General features: G+C 36.8%; 1 protein-coding gene across 3 annotated transcripts in view; it reads left to right on the top strand.

The window, feature by feature from the left end:
• The window catches only part of Lyst (lysosomal trafficking regulator), a 196,021-nt gene that overhangs the window by 100,973 nt on the left and 75,964 nt on the right, over window positions 1-19,084 (top strand). For 2 of the 3 annotated variants that reach the window (NM_053518.2, XM_087591610.1), the window contains 6 exon segments: window positions 852-1,029; window positions 3,296-3,465; window positions 4,677-4,907; window positions 6,694-6,860; window positions 7,629-7,781; window positions 17,709-17,900. In NM_053518.2, coding sequence (NP_445970.2) covers window positions 852-1,029; window positions 3,296-3,465; window positions 4,677-4,907; window positions 6,694-6,860; window positions 7,629-7,781; window positions 17,709-17,900 — 1,091 coding nt within the window. 3 annotated transcript variants of the gene reach the window in all.

Here is a 19,084-nt window from a genome sequence, read left to right on the forward strand (position 1 = left end):
TCATATTACATTAATACCCAGGATTCCTCCTCATTTATTTTATTGTTGGATAACACTGAATTCCATGCTCACCCAAAAGCCAGATGACTCTGTAAGAAAAATCTCTCTTGCGGTTCATTAGACAGAAAAATCCTAAGTTCAGAGAAGTCATCCGATTGATGTTTTTAGATAGTGTCTGGGATCCTGAGTGATGAAGCTTTCTGTGGTAATGAAATGCTCACTGTGGGACATTTGAAATGCAGCAAGAGCAGCTGGGAGCCTCAATTGTTTTTTTTAAAATATATTTTATTTGTCAATCCTTTGAGAATGTTATACATCTCCAAATGCCTCCAAAATACACTTCTACTCTCCTTCCACTCCCCACTTCATGTTCTCTCTCTATTGTTTTTTAATAATCCACCAAGTCCAATTTGTACAACATATATACTCATGAGTATGTTGGCATCCACTGGAGAGTGGTCAGCCTATTATGGACCACACCTTTTAAGAAAACCGACCCTCCCCCAGCAGCCATTGGCTTTCCATAGATGCTTAGTTAGGGATGAAGAATCATAAGCTCCTCTTCCTTCCATGCTGGACTGTTGACTTACCCTGGAGTTGTGCAGAACTTGGAGTTTTTAACTTTAAATAGTTTAAGTAGCATATGTGGTAGTGACTACTGCATTTTAGTATACTGTCTGCTGGAAAAGCCTCTATCTTAAAAGGCAAGTTTGTTAATCATGCTTAAGTTAGGAAACACTTTTAAACCTTCTGAGCATTTGTTTTGCCATGTTAAAGTTGCTACTCATTGCAGTTCCTGGGGCTTCTTTCTGATGCTGTGTTAGTTAAGACTTTTCTGGTTTCTGTCACAGTGCCATTGAAGACTGTTTGATACCTATCTGCTGTGGATTTTATGAACTCCTAAGTGGGGTTCTTCTTGTTCTGCCTGATGCTATGCTTGAAGATGTGATGGACAGGATTATTCAAGCAGATATTCTTCTAGTCCTTGTTAACCACCCATCACCTGCTATCCAGCAAGGAGTAATTAAAGTAAGGGCAAAAACTATATAAGTAATGTTTCATCAGAAATGTATGTGTATTAATTTAAATTGCTTAGTATATGTTAAGACTTAAAGCTTATTTTATATTAATAATAGTGAATTATTGGGGTTGGAGAGATGGCTTAGTGGTTAAGAGCTCTGGGCTGCTTTGATAGGGGACCCAAGTTCATTTCTCAGGACCCATATAGTGGTCACAATCATCTGTAATTCCAGTTCTAGGGTATTTGCTACCCTTTCCTGGCCTCTGCAGGCACCTGGAACATGGTGTATACACATATATGCAAATAAGACACCCATATAAAATAAAATAAAAATTTATTTAGTAGCACTCTATATATAGTTTTGTTATTTCACACTGGCATTTTGTGTGTAGTATTCAATTTAATCTTGTCTTTCTCATACATTTATTTATATCAATCGATTTACCAATAAACATACATATATATTAGCAGTAAGTCTATTTTACAAAAATTATAAGAATCATGTAGTTTATTGGAATTCTTTCCTGCAGTGTAATATGAACATTTAAGTCTCAGCTAAGTCTCAGCTCAGTTATCTTCTTTTTAAAGAGGCCTTCCCCGACTACCATCTCAGATTACTTCCTTTAACCATCCTCTTTATTCATATATGTATATATTCATCTATATGTCACCATTTTTATCTTTTTAAATTTATTTGTACACTTGTTCTTAATCTCTAATGTGGTTTTAAACTACAGCCATCTACATTTGTCCATATGTTGTACATAGTAAGTTCACTGTCAAATAAGTGAGTGCTCAGTATGCTTCCTTCAGAAAACAAATATTGAAATGCTCTTTTAAAGATTCTCATTTTCCTTAGTTCATATGGATGTAGGAATTGTTTAGTTTCTTGTAGTTCCAGTATAAAACTGCTGTGGAGAATATAAAGGGAGAATAATATAAGATCCTATATTCAGTGCATTTATTTGTACTAGAAGAAAGTCACTGACCCCACTAAGTATGATGTCAGGAATTCTGTAATGAAGTGTGCCATGTGCAGTGGCAGTGCTGATAAAACAGAATGGGAGCACGGGGAAAGTAGTCACTCTTAGGAGAAAGGGAGGAAGGAATCAATCAATGATTTGTTGTAAACTTTGCTAGGTCTTTAAGGAGGGAAGTAAATAGATTTGTATTTGGAGAGACTCCTCTGTCTCCACTGTGAGGACTGACTGAAAGGGAGGGAGAAGGACAAGGTTGACTGCAGAACAGCACAGTCCTCCAGAGAAGAAACAGCTGTGGCAGTGAATTGCAAACCTTTCAGTACAGCAGTGAACTCAGGAGCTCATGACCTAGACGTATGCAAACCAGAGAACACAAGTTTGAGATTTTTGAAGGAGATGTGCCTTTATATTTATGTATGGGGATCAGTAATAGAGGGACGGTTTTACGGTCAATCTAAATTTTAAAAATATGGGAATAGGAGGTTTAGAAAAAATTAATTGAGTTTTACATGTGTTGCATTTAATAAGTTAGAAAATAAGGGCTAGCAAGGTGACTTAGTGGGTAAAAGACATTTACTGTCAAGACCAACAACTTGAGTTTGATCCCTAGGGCCTGCACAGTAGGAGTGAACCAAGTCATGCATGTTGTCCTCTGACTTCCACATGTGCACTGTGACAGCTGCCCCTACACCCCCTACACAAAATAAATGAATAAATGTAAAAAAATTCTGTGAATATGTATATCTAGTTTCTGGTATTTATGTTTTTTTAAAAGGGGAAAGGAAGGAGAAAAGGAAGAAAACGAAAGAAGTTTAAAAATGGTGGAAATTTGACTTGTGCTCAGGATCTCTCAGGAAGGTCTCTCAAGAGGTCTATAGTGTGTGTGTGTGTGTGTGTGTGTGTGTGTGTGTGTGTGTGTATGTGTGTGTGTATGTGTGTGTGTATGTGTGCACGTGTGCGTGCACAGATCTAAAGAAAAATAGCAGTACACTGGTTTCTTTCCCTTTAAATTAGGCATAACATTTTACTTACACTCAATCATGGCAGTCTACTAAGCTTAGCTTCAGTACACCCCCAAGAAATGAATCCATAAGAAATCCCCAAGAAAGAATCACCACTAGCATCACAGAGTTGCCAGTTAATTTCTCTATGCAAGTGGCACGGTTTTTAGCTTTCTCTGTATATGACTGTGTATATGAATAATAGGTAATAGCTTACAAATGTAAGAATTATATACAATTTGAATTATATATATTAAATGTTAACATCTAAGTGGTCTCATTTTTTTCTTTAGCTGTTACAAGCATACATTAATAGAGCATCAAAGGAACAAAAGGACAAGTTTCTGAAGAACCGTGGCTTTTCCTTACTAGCCAACCAGTTGTATCTTCACAGGGGAACTCAGGAGTTGTTGGAGTGCTTCATTGAAATGTTCTTTGGTCGGCCATTTGGCCTGGATGAAGAGTGAGTTCTCTATACCGTAATTAAGATCCTTTGTCTTAAGTATAAAATTTAGTGATTATTTTGGGTCTCAAAAAAGGTTTGCTATAAATCATTTCCTGGGGAAATTGATTTGTTATTTTATATATGATGTTCTATTATTACTTCTTCCTTTATTTTATTCACTAATTAGAAACTGAAAACAACTGCAGTAGAAAATGAAAGTGACAAAGAAGATTTGACATATAGTACTAACAGAAAGCTACATGAAAGAAAAGTGACCCCTGTAATCTCAGTAACATAGTCTTTGTGACCCGTAAAAGGCTTCCTCAGTCCCTCAGAGCCCTCCCTTGGGATTCCTAGATGTACTGTTCACTTAGATTTGACTTTGGAATAATACTTAAGGATTAAAATATGTGCAAAGATAAAAGAAAAATTTACTGAAATTAACAGTTTGACAGAATTATTTTTCTGTTTGATACAGAAAAATATATACATCTTTGGTGTGGTAGAGCAATTCAGACCTTTGTGGACTTAAATTATTTACTGTGGTCATTTTATGTATGTGTGTGTATTGCTGGTGATGAAATCCAGGACCTTCTGTGTGCTTGTATCTATAAAAGACTTAAGCTGATGCACTACAGAGAGAGGCAAGTAGTTTTAGGTCAGGAGTGAGAGATTTGTTCATTTCTGATAGCTATCTTTACTAGCTTACTGTCACTAAGGTAGTTTGTAAACTAATAATTTTCCTTTACACTTGTTATAGTCCCACACTGCAGGCATTCTTTGGACACAAGATTGCCAATGGATGATTTCAAATGAGTCAACTGAAGTTATGAAATTGTATATGTATTTCACCTGAGTGTTTATGCATTTATCTTAGATTTTGACTTATCTTTTAATGTTTTAGGTTACAATGAAAAAGAGAGAAAGAATTCCAGAATAGAACTTTAATTGATTACCTGAGATGTAAACATATATATGTGCTGTCTTTTAAGAAAAAAAATAATTTACAAATGTCACTTTTTATTGAATATTTTTGATTTATATTTCAAATGTCATTCCTTTTCCTGGTTTCCCGACCATAATATTTTTTTAGTTAAGAATTCTTATTCTCAACACTTTCTTTTGATAGTTTCAATGTCAGATTTTAAAAACAGCTTGTGGTATCAAGCATTTATTCCCAGTTTCTGACTGACTGCTCCTAACATGCTTTTTACTGTGTCTTATTATAGATTTGATCTGGATGAAATGAAACACATGGAACTGTTCCAGAAGTGGTCTGTCATTCCAATTCTGGGACTAATAGAGACCTCTCTCTATGACAATATACTCTTGCACAATTCTCTTTTACTTCTTCTGCAAGTTTTAAACTCTTGTTCCAAGGTAGCAGACATGCTGCTAGACAATGGACTGCTCTATGTGTTATGTAATACAGTAGCAGCCCTGAATGGATTAGAAAAGAAGTAAGTTTTAAACCGTTAATTAAAATTACATCTGATAAGATTATTAGAAGGAGAAATAGTCAATATGTTACCTTAAAGAGTTGAGTTTTTTTTGTAATGCTTTCAATGAATTTCTTTCCCACAAAATTAAATTGACTTGGAGGTGGCATGTGTTTTCTTCACTTTGAATAATGTTTGGTTAAGAATAGGATGCTTGTATGACCCATTTTGGGGTACTTAGAATTGAAGACAATAAGGCTACTCTCTGATATTTTTATCCAGCTTCCACAGTTGACTCTGGAGTTAAAGCTCCACCAGGAAGAGATTAGATAGGGCTACTCACTGATCTATAAGGAGCTCAGGAACAGCAGAGGACTCTGTAGCATCTCAGTGAGCTCACTTGCTGGTGTATCACTGCCTCCACGATGAGTTTATAACAGTAGAGAATATAGTAGCACTGCTAATACAAATTAATCTCTAATACTCAAAAGACCACTGGCAAAGGGATAACTACCACTTGAGTTAAGAGCTTTGAAAAGTACATTTTTAATTAGATTTTGTACTTTTGTTGTCTTCACATCTGATGTGTAGTTTACCAATTTTTACTAGCATACTATTAAAATGTGAATCTTAAGATGTACCATCTTTTTGTATGCCAAAATATTAAATGTTGTTTATATTTTTGCAGAGTAAAGAGCATATCTGTACCCAGTGATTGTCTGGGGCAAAGATAGACTCCTTATACTCACTAAGTTCAGCTCTAATTAGGCACTTATTGTTTGTAGGGTTCATGTGCTCATGCTTATGAAAACTAGAAACATAAGGTATTATGTTAACTCAGGACATAGACTTGATTTCAGTGCAGTGCATAAAATTGGTAAAACTGGGAAGGTACCCCTAGGTTGTTCTGAAAGGAGTTTTTCCTAAAAATAAGTTATACTGATAGACCCTGTGTGGCACTGTATTAATTGACCCTATGAAAGTTATATTTCTAACCCTTACATAATTTGAAAAAACTAAATATAGAAAAATATTTGGGCCTGCCTTGGGCCTGCCAAGGCTGGATCCACCACCCCCCATCCCAGTATAGGGGGATGTCAGGGCAGGGAGGCGGGAAGGGGTGGGTGTTTGGGGAGGGGGAACACTCTCATAGAAGAAGGGGGATGAGGAGTGAATAGGAGGTTTATAGGAAACCGGGAAAGGGGATAACATTTGAAATGTAAATAAAAATTATCCAATAAAAAAAAAAAGAAAGAAAAATATTTGGGCCTGGTACCATACACCTGAGTAGATCGTCAAGGTTAAACTTATGGTCAGAGTGACTGATTCATATTCATTGTGTGCTTAAAAGCAATTAATATACATTCAAGCTTATCCTTAATTTAACTTTAATATAAGTTCAAGCTTATAATCCCTAAAGTAACTCTCATTATATAGCTGAGCTGCAGAGAGGTTAATGAATTCTTTCAAATTCACTATCCCTTAGTATCTTGTTGCTACACGCTATCCTTCACCCTTCATGTAGACTAAACCTGTGTGAGTGTTCTCTTAGTATCTTGTGTTCATCTCTATCTGTTGTCTATGTTGCTCTCTTAACCCGTCTTTTTCTCTACACGACTGTATTTACAACAGAAGTCAACATGTCTTACTTACATTCCTGGTGGGCAGGGTATATTGTTTGCTATATAGAGTAAACATGAGCAATTATAAAATCAATACATGTTGGTAGCATAGAATTTAATCAGTTCTTTGTCTTAATTTTTTGGCTGTTTTGCTTATAATATCTCTTGTTTTGGCCTCACTTTAGCATTCCTTTGAATGAATTCAGATTGCTCGCATGCGATATACAGCAACTTTTCATAGCGGTTACAATCCACGCTTGCAGTTCTTCGGGCTCACAGTATTTTAGAGTTATCGAAGACCTCATTGTACTTCTTGGATATCTTCATAATAGCAAAAATAAGAGGACACAAAGTAAGAATGAATTTTTATGGAATTTTTCTTATAACTCTTACTGAAGGTTTAATTTAATTATGTGTTGGTATTAATTGGCATTAAAAGCAACCTTTCAATTGTTGAAAATAGAGTGATTGATGACTTGATGTAATTAGTAGCTGGTAATACATTACTGGTAGAAATTAGTAATTTTGTTTTTTTTACCAAGTAGGATGCAAAGGCTTATGTTGAAGAGTAATGATCTTTAATTTTCTTTAGTGGAAAATACTAAAGTGACTGTGAAACATAAAAGCATGTGGATTATTGAAGCTTTTGCTTTACATAAAATTATTGGTTTTTAAATAATTATTTAAAGTAAAATAAATTTATGATCTATTATTTTTCTATTCAAATTTTTAGTTTGGAAGCTAAGTATGGTGATACATATTCAAGAGGTGGAGGCAGGATGATCAGAAGTTCAAGGTCATCTTTGACTACATAACAAGTTAAAGGGCAACTTGGGCTTCAGGAAATATGTCTCAAAAAATATCAAAAAATTTGTAGTGACCATATGGGAATTTATTTCAACATTATTTTTAAATATAGCTTAGAAATACTAACATCACTAGCCCATGTTGTTGAAACAGTTTTAACTTATGTCTAAGTCCTTTACACTTAATATTTAATATTATAGTTTGGATATTAGATTATATATCTTAGATGCTAGATAATATATTAAATAAATTTAGTTAAAAGAGTTAAACAATTATGATAGCTTGAAAATGTTTTACTCTCTTTTGGGTTTAGATATGGCTTTGGCCCTCCAGCTTAAAGTTCTCCAGGCTGCTTTGGAATTTATAAGGAGCACAGCCAATCACGACTCTGAAAGTCCCTTAGATGCAGTGCAGTCGCCTTCTGCCTACCACCATTCAGTGCCTCAGAAGAGGAGAAGCATTGCTGGTGAGTACCAAAATGGCACTTTCATAATTATAAATTGAAGCTATCTATAAATTCCTGTATTCTGATGCCATTTATATTAAAAATATTTTTATTGCTGAGCATAGAGGCATGTGTACTGGGGGAACAAAGGCAAGTATGTTTCGGGAGTTTGAGGTCAGCCTGGTCTAGCATACTGAATCTCTTGTCTCCAGAAACTAAGGAATTAAAACATTGTTCTTGGTTTAAAAAAAATGGAATTATAAAATCTGAGGAAATTTTCCTCCAGCAGAAACCATTGTACCAGCAGAGTCTACATAGACCATGTTCACGTTTTATCCTAACGGAAATCATCAAAGTTTCCAGGGGATGCATGATATGATCAGATAGATATCTGTTGTAAAGAGAGAACCCTGACTTCTGTGGGGAATATGAACTTGAAGAAACCAAAGTGCAGAACCCATGTAGGAGCTGTGGCAGCAATCAAGGTAGACTGTGATAGCTTGTAGACAGGCAAAATGCACATGGTATTGGAGCTTACTGCGAATTTGTATGTATCATCAAGTAATAAATGCTGATACATTTTCCACAAAACATGCTATTGCTTTTATAGAAACATAAAATAGAAATAAAAACACTACAAACCTAGGATCTGTGTTCATGTACACATAGTATATACACGTATGTTTCTTTGTCTAAATACAGTGGATGTACATAAGTATGGGCAAGAATTTAATGTTAATACAGCTCAGTATCTGTAGCAACTATTGTGCACATGCTGGGAAGTATGTAGAAAGAGTACTAAGTATATTTCCTGTATTTATTCTCATAGTTGTAGAGGCCTTTAAGTCCAAACCTTTCTTTCCTTGTACTAATTTTCTTTGTGTGTGTGTTCAATGTTATGCAAGAATTTAAAGCCCATCCATAGAAAATACTTCTAAATATGTTTATAATAATATGTTAAAGTTACCCTAAAGCAACTTATAAAACACCCAAGTAACCAAACTTATGGCCCCTATGTATTCTTTTTTTTAATTTTATTTTTCTTGGATATTTTATGTATTTACATTTCAAATGTTATCCCCTATCCCCCCTCTCCCATACCCCTTCCTCCTTTACCCTGCTTCTATGAGGAAGCTCCCACTCCCACCCACCCAGTCCCACCTCAATGCCCTGGCATTCCCCCACACTGGGGAAATGAGCCTTCACAGGACCAAGGGCTTTTCCTCCTATTGACGCTGGACATCCTCTTCTACATATGTGGCTAGAGCCATGGGTCCCTGCATGTGTACTCATTGGTTGGTGGTTTTGTCCCTGGGAGCTCTGGTGGGGTCTGGTTGGTTGATATTGTTCTTCCTATGATGTTGCAAACCCCTTCAGCTCCTTCAGTCTTTTCTCTAACTTCTCCACTGGGGTCCCCTTGTTCAGTTCAATGGTTAGCTGCAAGCATCCTCATCAAGTAGGGCTCTGCCAGAGCATTTCAGGGGACACCCATATCTGACTCCTGTCAGCAAACACTTCTTGGCATTAGCAATAGTGACTGGGTTTTGTGGCTGAATATGGGATGGATCCCCAGGTGAGGCAGTCTCTGGATGGCCTTTTCTTCATTTCCTGCTCCACTCTTTGTCCCTGTATATCCTCACCTGAGAATTTTGTTCTTCCTTCTAAGAAGGAATGAAGCATCCATATTTTGTTTTTCCTTCTTCTTGAATTTCATATTTTTTTTTGGTTTTTTTATTTGTTTTTTTTTTTTGCTTTTTTTGTTTTGTTTTTGTTTTTTTTTTTTTGAATTTCATATTATCTGTGAATTTTTTTCTTAGGTATTCCAAGCTTTTGGGCTAATATCCACTTATCAGTGAGTGTTTACAATGTGTGTTCTTTTGTGATTGTGTTACCTCACTCAGGATGATATTTTCTAGTTCCATCCATTTGCCTAACAATTTCATGTACTTATTGTTTTTAATAGCTGAGTAGTATTCTGTCGCCTCCGTCTCCGTCCCGCAGAAAGGAGGGACACCACAGCGTTCTTCTCAAAGTAGTTTATTCAGGAACCTTTCTTTCTGCATGCAAACAGCATTCTCTCTTTTCTTCTCTTTCTCCCTCCAGCCCCTAGGCACAGTCCCTTATATCCTCCTTCAACTCTGCCTCCTCAGTCCAGACTGCGTAGTCTCAGTTCATAGGTCCACGTCACATGGCCTGATCTTGTGTCATGGTGCGCCTGCACTGCTCTCACAATGGACATGGCTAGTTTCAGGTGTGTGAGGAAGTCAGGTGCTAGTCATGAGACTTAGCTGCAGTCCCGGGAGCCATCTTGGGACTGCCGCCCCACCTGCTCCCCACATCCTTTGTGACTGTATAGCTCAGAATGACTCCCTACAGTATTCCATTGGGTAAATGTACCACATTTTCTATATCCATTCCTCTGTTGAAGGACATCTGGGTTCTTTCCAGCTTCTGGCTATTATAAATAAGGCTGCTGTGAACATAGTGGACCATGTGTCCTTGTTGTATGTTGGAGCATCTTTTGGGTATATGCCCAAGAGAGGTATAGCTGGGTCCTCAGGTAGTACTATCCTATTTCTCCACATCCTTGCCAGCATCTGCTGTCACCTGAGTTTTTTATCTTAGCCATTCTGACTGGTATGAGGTGGTATTTCAGGGTTGTTTTGATTTGCATTTCCCTGATGACTAAGGATGTTGAACATTCCTTTTGGTGCTTATCAACCATGTGGTATTCCTCAGTTGAGAATTCTTTGTTTAGCTCTGTACCCCATTTTTTAATACGGTTATTTGATTCTCTGGAATCTTAACTTCTTGAGTTCTTCATATATATTAGATATTGGCCCTCTATCATATGTAGGATTGGTAAAGACCTTTCCCCAATCTGTTGGTTGCTGTTTTGCCCTATTGACATTGTCCTTTGCCTTACAGAAACTTTGCAATTTTATGAGGTCCCATTTTTCGATTCTTGACCTTAGAGTATAAGCCATTGGTATTCTGTTCAGGAAATTTTCCCTTGTGCCTTTGTGTTCAAGACTCTCCTCCACTTTCTCTTTTATTGGTTTCAATGTATCTGTTTTTATTTGGAGGTTTTTGATCCACTTGAACTTGAGCTTTGTACAAGGAGATAAGAATGGGTCAATTTGCATTCTTCTACATGCTGACCTCCAGTTGAACCAGCACCATTTGTTGAAAGTGTTCTCTTTTTTTGTTGTTGTTGCTGTTGGATAGTTTTTTATTTTCATTTCAAATGTTATTCCCTTTCCCAGTTTCCCGGATATAAGCCTCTTATCTTATCCCCCTCCCCTTCTTCTTTAAGAGTGTTCCCCTCCCCAACTACTCCCCCTCCCCCCCATTTCCCTACACTGGGGGGTCCAGCCTGGGCAGGACCAAGGGCTTCTCCTTCCATTGGTGCTATCTTTTTTAAATTGGATAACTCCTTTGTCAAAGGTGTGTGGTTTCATTTCTGGGTCTTCAGTTCTATTCCATTCATCTACCTGCCTGTCTCTGTACCAATACCATGCAGTTTTTATCACCATTGCTATGTAATATAGCTCGAGGTTAGAGATGGTGATTCCCCCAGAAGCTCTTTTATTGTTGAGGATAGTTTTTACTGTCCTGGGTTTTTTGCTTTTCCAAACGAATTTGCAAATTGCTTTTTCTAATTCTATGAAGAATTGAGTTGGAATTTTGATGGGGGTTGCATTGAATCTGCAGATTGCTTTGGGCAAGATGGCCATTTTTACAATATTAATTCTGCCATTCCATGAGCATGGGAGATCTTTCCATCTTCTCAGATTTTCTTCAATTTCTTTCTTCAGAGACTTGAAGTTCTTGTCATACAGATCTTTCACTTGCTTGGTTAGAGTCACATCAAGGTATTTTATATTACTTGTGGCTATTGTTAAGGGTATCATTTCCCTAATTTTTTTCTCAGCCTGTTTATCCTTTGAGTATATTTTGTATATACTTGTTTATATATTTGAGTATATATACTCAAATATATATTTGTTTGAGTTAATTTTATATCCAGCCACTTTGCTGAAGTTATCAGGCTTAGTAGTTCTCTGGTGGAATTTTTGGGGTCATTTAAGTGTACTATCATATCATCTGCAAATACTGATATTTTGACTTCTTCCTTTTCAAATTTTATCCCTTTGACCTCTTTTTGTTGTCTAATTGCTCTGGCTATGACTTTAAGTATTACACTGAATAAGTAGGGAGAGAGTGGGCAGCCTTGTCTATTACCTGATTTTAGTGGGATTGCTTCAAGTTTCTCTCCATTTAGTTTGATGTTGGCTTCTGGTTGGCTGTATATTGCTTTTACTATGTTTAGATATGGTCCTTGAATTCCTGATATTTCCAAGACATCTATCATGATGGGGTGTTGGATTTTGTCAAATGCTTTCTCAGCATCTAATGAAATGATCATGTAGTTTTTTCTTTGAGTTTGTTTATATAGTGGATTATGTTGATGGATTTCCATATATTGCACCTTCTTTATATCCCTGGGATGAAGTCTACTTGATCATTTCTGAATGATCATTTAGATGTGTTCTTGGATTCAGTTTGCAAGAATTTTATTGAATATTTTTGCATTGATATTCATGAGGGAAATTGGTCTGAAGTTCTCTTTCTTGTATGGTCTTTGTGTGGTTTAAGTTTAAGTGTAACTGTGCCTTCAAAGAACGAATTTGGGTCCTTCTGTTTCTATTTTGTAGAATAGTTTGAAGAGTATTGGTATTATGTCTTCTTTGACGGTCTGATAGAATTCTGCACTAAACCCATCTGGTCCTGGGCTTTTTTTTTTTTTTTTTTTTTTTGGTTGGGAAACTTAATGACTGCTTCTATTTCTTTAGGGGTTATGGGATTGTTTAGATGGTTTATCTGATGCTGATTTTAACTTGGGTGCCTACTAACTGTCTAGAAAATTGTCAGTTTCCACCAGATTTTTAAGTTTTGTTGAATATAGGCTTTTGTAATAGGATCTGATAATCTTTTGAATTTCCTCAGATGTTGTTATGTCTCCCTTTTCATTTCTGATTTTGGTAATTTGGATACACTCTCTGTTCTCTGGTTAGTCTGGCTAAGGGTTTATCTATCTTGTTGATTTTCTCAAAGAACCAGCTCCTGGTTTTGTTGATTCTTTGTATATTTCTTTTGTTTCTACTTGATTGATTTCAGCTCTGAGTTTGATTATTTCCTACTGTCTTTTTTTTTTTGGTGAATTTACTTCTTTTTGTTCTAGAGATTTCAGATGTGCTTTCAACGTGTTAGTGTATGCTCTCTCCAATTTCTTTTTGGAGGCACTTAGAGCTATGAGTTTTCCTCACAGCACCACTTTCATTGTGTCCCATATGTTTGGGAATGTTATATCTTTATTTTCATTAAATTCTAAGAAGTCTTTAATTTCTTTCTTTATTTCTTCTTTGACCAAGTTGTCGTTGAGTAGAGCATTGTTCAACTTCCATGTATATGTGGACTTTGTGTCATTATTGTTGTTATTGAAGACCAGTCTTAGTGCATGGTGATCTGATAGGACGCATGGGATTATTCCTATCTTCCTGTATCAGTTGAGGCCTGTTTTGTGACTAATTATATGGTCAATTTTGGAGAAGGTTCCATGAGGTGCAGAGATGAAGGTATATCCTTTTGATTTAGGATGGAATGTTCTATAAATATCTGTTAAATCCAATTGATTCATAACTTCTGTTATTTTCTCTATGTCTCTGTTTAATTACTGTTTCATGATCTTTGCATTGATGAGAATGGAGTGTTGAAATCTCCTAGTATTATCATGTGAGGTGCAATGTATGGTTTGAACTTTAGTAAAGTTTCTTTCATGAATGTAGGTGCCCTTGCATTTGGAGAATAGATATTTAGGATTGAGAGTTCATCTTGGTGGATTTTTTTCCTTTGATGAATATGAAGTGTCCTTCCTTATCTTTTTTAATGACTTTTGGTTGGAAGTCAATTTTATTTGAGATTAGAATGGCAACTCCAGCTTGCTTCTTCTACAATTTGCTTAGAAAGTTGTTTTCCAGCCATTTACTCTGAAGTAGTGTCTGTCTTTGTCTCTGAGGTGTGTTTCCTGCATGCAGCAAAATGCTGGGTCCTCTTTACATATCCAGTCTATGTTAGTCTATGTTTTTTTATTGGGGAATTGAGTCCATTGATGTTGAGAGATATTAAAAAATAGTGATTGTCGCTTCCTGTTATTTTCATTGTTAGAGGTGGAATTATGTTTGTGTGTCTCTCTTTTCATTTCATTGCAAGGAAATTATATTCTTGCTTTCTGTGCGGTGTAGTTTCTCTCCTTGTGTTGGAGTTTTCCATCTATTATCTTTTGTAGGGCTGGATTTGTAGAAAGATATTGTGTAAATTTGGTTATGTCATGGAATATCTTGGTTTCTCCATCTATGTTAATTGAGAGTTTTGCTGGATACAGTAACTTGGGCTGTCATTTGTGTTCTCTTAGGGTCTGTGGGACATCTGTCCAGGATCTTCTGGCTTTCACAGTCTCTGGTGAGAAGTCTGGTGTAATTCTGATAGGTCTGCCTTTATATGTCACTTGACCTTTCCCCCTTACTGCTTTTAATATTCTTTCTTGTTTTGTGCATTTGGTGTTTTAACTATTATGTGATGGGAGGAATTTCTCTTCTGGTCCAATCTATTTGGAGTTCTATATGCTTCTTGTATGTTTATGGACATCTCTTTCTTTAGGTTAGAGAAGTTTTCTTCTATAATTTTGTTGAATATATTCACTGGCCCTTTAAGATGAAGTCTTCACTTTCTTCTATACCTATTATCCTTAGGTTTGGTCTTCTCATTGTGTCCTGGATTTCCTGCATGTTTTGGGTTAGGAACTTTTTACATTTTGCATTTTCTTTGATTGTTTTGTCAATGTTTTCTATGGTATCTTTTGCACCCAAAATTCTCTCTTCTGTCTCTTGCTTTCTTTATTGTTTCTATTTCTATTTTTTGATCCTAGATGATTTTGTTCAATTCCTTCACCTGTGTGGTTGTGTTTTCCTGTAATTCTTTAAAGGATTTTTGTGTTTCCACTTTAAGGGCTTCTACTTGTTTATCTGTGTTCTCCTGTATTTCTTTAAGGGATTTATTTTTGTCCTTAAAGACCTCTGTCATCATAATGAGATGTAACTTTAAATCCAAATCTTACTTTTCCAGTTTATTGGGATATCCAGTATTTGCTGTAGTGGGAGAACTGGGTTCTGATGATGCCAAGTAGTCTTGTTTTCTGTTGCTTAGGTTCTTGTGCTTGCCTCTCGCCACTATGTTATCTCTGATGTTAGTTGATCTAGCAATAGTTAGTTGCTGTTTCTGACTAGAGCTTTTCCCTCTTGTGGACCTGTGAGCCTGTGATCTTAGGAGTGAGAGGGTTCCTGGGGGACTAGCTCTCTCCGGGCAGATTCAGGTCCAAGTGCTGTGGGACAGCCCCAGCTTTGGGTGCAGATAGAGACTGGAAGGGTCCTTCCTGTACCAGGCTGCTCTGTGGCCCCACGCCTGGTGTGCTCCAGGAGTGTCTCTCCTTGGACAATCAATGGCGAGAAAGTGGGTTCCCACCTGTGGACTGTGGGCTTAGGAGGGAGATCACTCCTAGCAGAACAGCTCTATGTGGGCAGGTTTTGTTCTAAGGGTTATGGGACACCCCCAGCTCTGGGTGCAGCTAGAGACCAGAAGGGTCCCATCCCAGGCTACCCTGTGGCTTGCCCCTATTTATTCTTACCTGTTTAATATCTAGACAGAGCCTTTCTTCTTGCACCATTCTCCCATTATACCTGTCTCCTATCCCAGGTAAAATATGCCCTTTTCATTTCTAATTGTAGTGCATAGCTTCCTATATGTCATGGTATAGAATCTTGTTCCTCCCAGCAGTATCATACCTAGGTTTTACATTCTTAAACTCCTGGAGGACATAGACACTACTGTGTTCCAGATTAATCCCCCTTCAGCCTTACATGTGTCCCATTCTGTTTGACAGTTCTGAGTTCCTGTCAACCTAGTGAATGGGCCATGTTCAGTCTTTTGATACACACACACACACACACACACACACACACACACACACACACACACGGGCTTGGGGCTGGGTAGAGTGATGGAGAGATGTTTTTACCTAAATGGTATCATACTCTACCAACTGTTTATAAAGGCACTTCTATTTTTAATTCATATAGACATTTTTTACATTAAAGAACACAGTGTTTAATAGTTCCTGTATTGTATGTTGTGATCTTCTTCCCTAGCTTTTTGTTTTGCTTTACTAACTTTTGTCATTAATGTTCAGTTTTTTAAGTAAAAAAACTCTACACATTATTTTAATGCATGAAGATAGAGGAAGTAGAGGGTATTGTTTGAAGTGACATATATTCATGGAAAGTATCATTCATACACGTAGATGATAGAGTAGTATAATTAGCACACAAATGAAATTTGTATTTTAACTAATAAAAACAATACCAACATGAATGATGCATTATTCTTTTGACGAATGAGATAAGCATTATATTTCTCATCCATTATTCTTCTTAATTCATAAAACAGTGTTGATTAATTCATTCAACCACCAAATAATTACTGAGTACCAACCATGTACAAATTCCTGTTTTACCTATCTCCATAGAACAGGAGGAAGTGATAAAAGATCATTTAAAGAAATATGTTACTGTAGTATCAGATAATGATAACTATCTTCCTGTGAGGTAAGCTCTGCTTTGTTTCCTGGTATATAGGCAAGGAAACGTAAGACTGTATCAGATCCACGTGACTTTAAAGCTTGAGTACTGAGCACACTTCCATATTTACAAATATAGAATGAGAGTATTACTCAGTGTCTACAACCTTGCCATCCCTGGATTATAATTGATAATACATAATATAATAGGAGGGTGAATCTCTCTCAATGGTTAAGGATATTGTCTGGCAATACTATTTTTAATATCTCCAAGATTTTTTTGTTTATTTTTTACTTTAAAGATGACTCTAGCCACCAAAATTATTGACTGATTAAAAATACGTATTAGTGGACAATCTAAAAAACACTATTAAAACCTGCTATAATTTAGTCAGATGCAAGTAATTTGTAAAAATAGCATTTATAGAAATTGATGTTTGTTTTCATAATTCAAAACAAAGGTTCAATTCCAGTGAAGGGTTCTGTTACTCCTCATCTACCAAGACGTCATTTTGGTTCCTATGGTCAACTTCCGATGCCTTTCTTCAGCCCATTAAATCAAGACTCCCCCCAGCTTTCTCCTGGATGCACCACATGTGTGGTACCCCCCAGAGCAGGTGCAGTAAGCACAGGAACAGCACTCTGCCTTATCAACTGTGGGGGAGGGTATCTCAGGAAATGCTTTCCAAATGATGTGTCCACCCCTAATCATTGTGCTGGCAAATCACTGGACCTGTATCTACTGTGTGATCTCTTCATTCTCACTGACTGATTTCTTATTTGTCACTACATATAATTTTCCAAACTGTAAAGATTCAATGGTAATTACCCAGACATAGTACCATTATTACTGAATTATCATCTTTCTTTACTAAAATATCTTGTTCTTTAAAACTGTTGATCTTGGAGAACAAGGAAGTGAAACAGTGAAAATAGGACTATCAGATACCAAAGCCACTAGTACCATCTGCTGTTTTGTTTTGTTTTTTTTTTGAAAAGACTAAGACTTTGTTAATGATGAGCATCCTCCTGTGTTACTAGCTTTTTCCTGTTACTTTAGACTTTTAATCCAGAAGTACTGTTTCACTTCTTTGGAGAAAGAAAAAATACTAATTTCTCGCCCTCTTTTCCTTTATATGACTTAATTTTGCAATAAAAAGTTTTTCTTTTCATGACCAATAATAAAAAAAATTGTAGTGAAAATAAGTTCATCGCTCATTATTAACTATGGCATTGGGTAATTTGTGTACTTGAAGGTCCTCGCAAATTCCCCCTGGCTCAGACAGAGTCCCTCCTGATGAAGATGCGCTCGGTGGCCAGTGATGAGCTGCACTCTATGATGCAGAGGAGGATGAGCCAGGAGCACCCCAGCCAGGCCTCAGAGGCAGAGCTCGCCCAGCGGCTGCAGAGGCTCATCATCTTAGCTGTGAACAGGATCATTTACCAAGGTAGCAGACCCTTCTCCCTTCAGTGCTGAGTCACAGGGAAGTATGTTGTATGAAGGTGATTAGATTTCCTTTTTAAAAGAAACTTCTTAATGAGTTAAGTGCTAGTCTGGGTTGGCTATTGATTTCAAAACAATATTTTTCAACTTTTCTTTTGACAAAGTAATAGATTCATAGGCAGTTACTAGAAATAATAAAGAGACCCTGCAACTTGGTATGCAGTTTTTCCCTTGGAATCTTGTGATATTGTACTAAGTGTCACTCTCAGGAAGGAGACATGAATATGGTCAAAGAGGACATTTTCATTCCCACAATGAGTTGTCTTGCTGCATTTTTATGAACAAACCCACTTTCTTCCTCTTCAGCCCCTACTTACCTCCAATTTACCCTCCATTTCTGAATTTCTATCATTTCTAAAATGTTTTACAAGGCAGCCAGAAAGAAGTGATTCATGCCTGTGATCCCAGCACTCAGAAGCTAAGGTAGGAGGGATGTCTGAGCCTAAGAATTCCAGACTAACCTAACGACACAGCATTAAAAAAATAGCTAGATGTAGTGGTACAGGCTTTTAATCCCAGTGTTGGGGGAGGCAGAGGCAGGCAAATCTCTGTGAGTTTGAGGCCAACCTTTTCTACATAGTGAGTTTTGGGCTAGTCAGAAATACATAGCAAGCCCCTGTCTTGGGAAAAAATGTCTTATATGAATACTATGTTAAGTCTGTTGCCATTTTTATTCAGTATTATTCTCCAGAGAGTTGTCATGCTTATCTTGAATGTATCAGCAATCTGTTCAGTTGGGCTTTTGTCTGTTTTATGGGACAGTAGTGCCATGATATGAATGTACCAGAGTCTATTTAACCACTTATCTGTTGAAGGGCATGTAAGCTGGTTCCAGTTAGAGTTATTACACATAAACAAAAAGGGTTTTGTGTGAACATAAGCCTTTATTATCTGGGATAAACACTTAAGGCTCATTTCCTGGAGTGTTTGACAGTTTTAACCTTTTCTGAGTGGCTATACAGTTTTATATGCTCTCATATCCACAATACATTGTGAAATTCAGGTTTTACTGCATTTTTCTCCAGTATCTGGAGTTGTCTACATTTTGTGTTTTCACTGTTCTGCTGGATGTATGGAGGTATCTCATTCTTGTTTTAATATGCTATCCCACAAAGCCAGTGTTAAGCT

Source organism: Rattus norvegicus, chromosome 17 (genome assembly GCF_021556685.1).
Source record: "Rattus norvegicus strain SHRSP/BbbUtx chromosome 17, alternate assembly SHRSP_T2T, whole genome shotgun sequence".
NCBI classification, from domain to species: domain Eukaryota; kingdom Metazoa; phylum Chordata; class Mammalia; order Rodentia; family Muridae; genus Rattus; species Rattus norvegicus.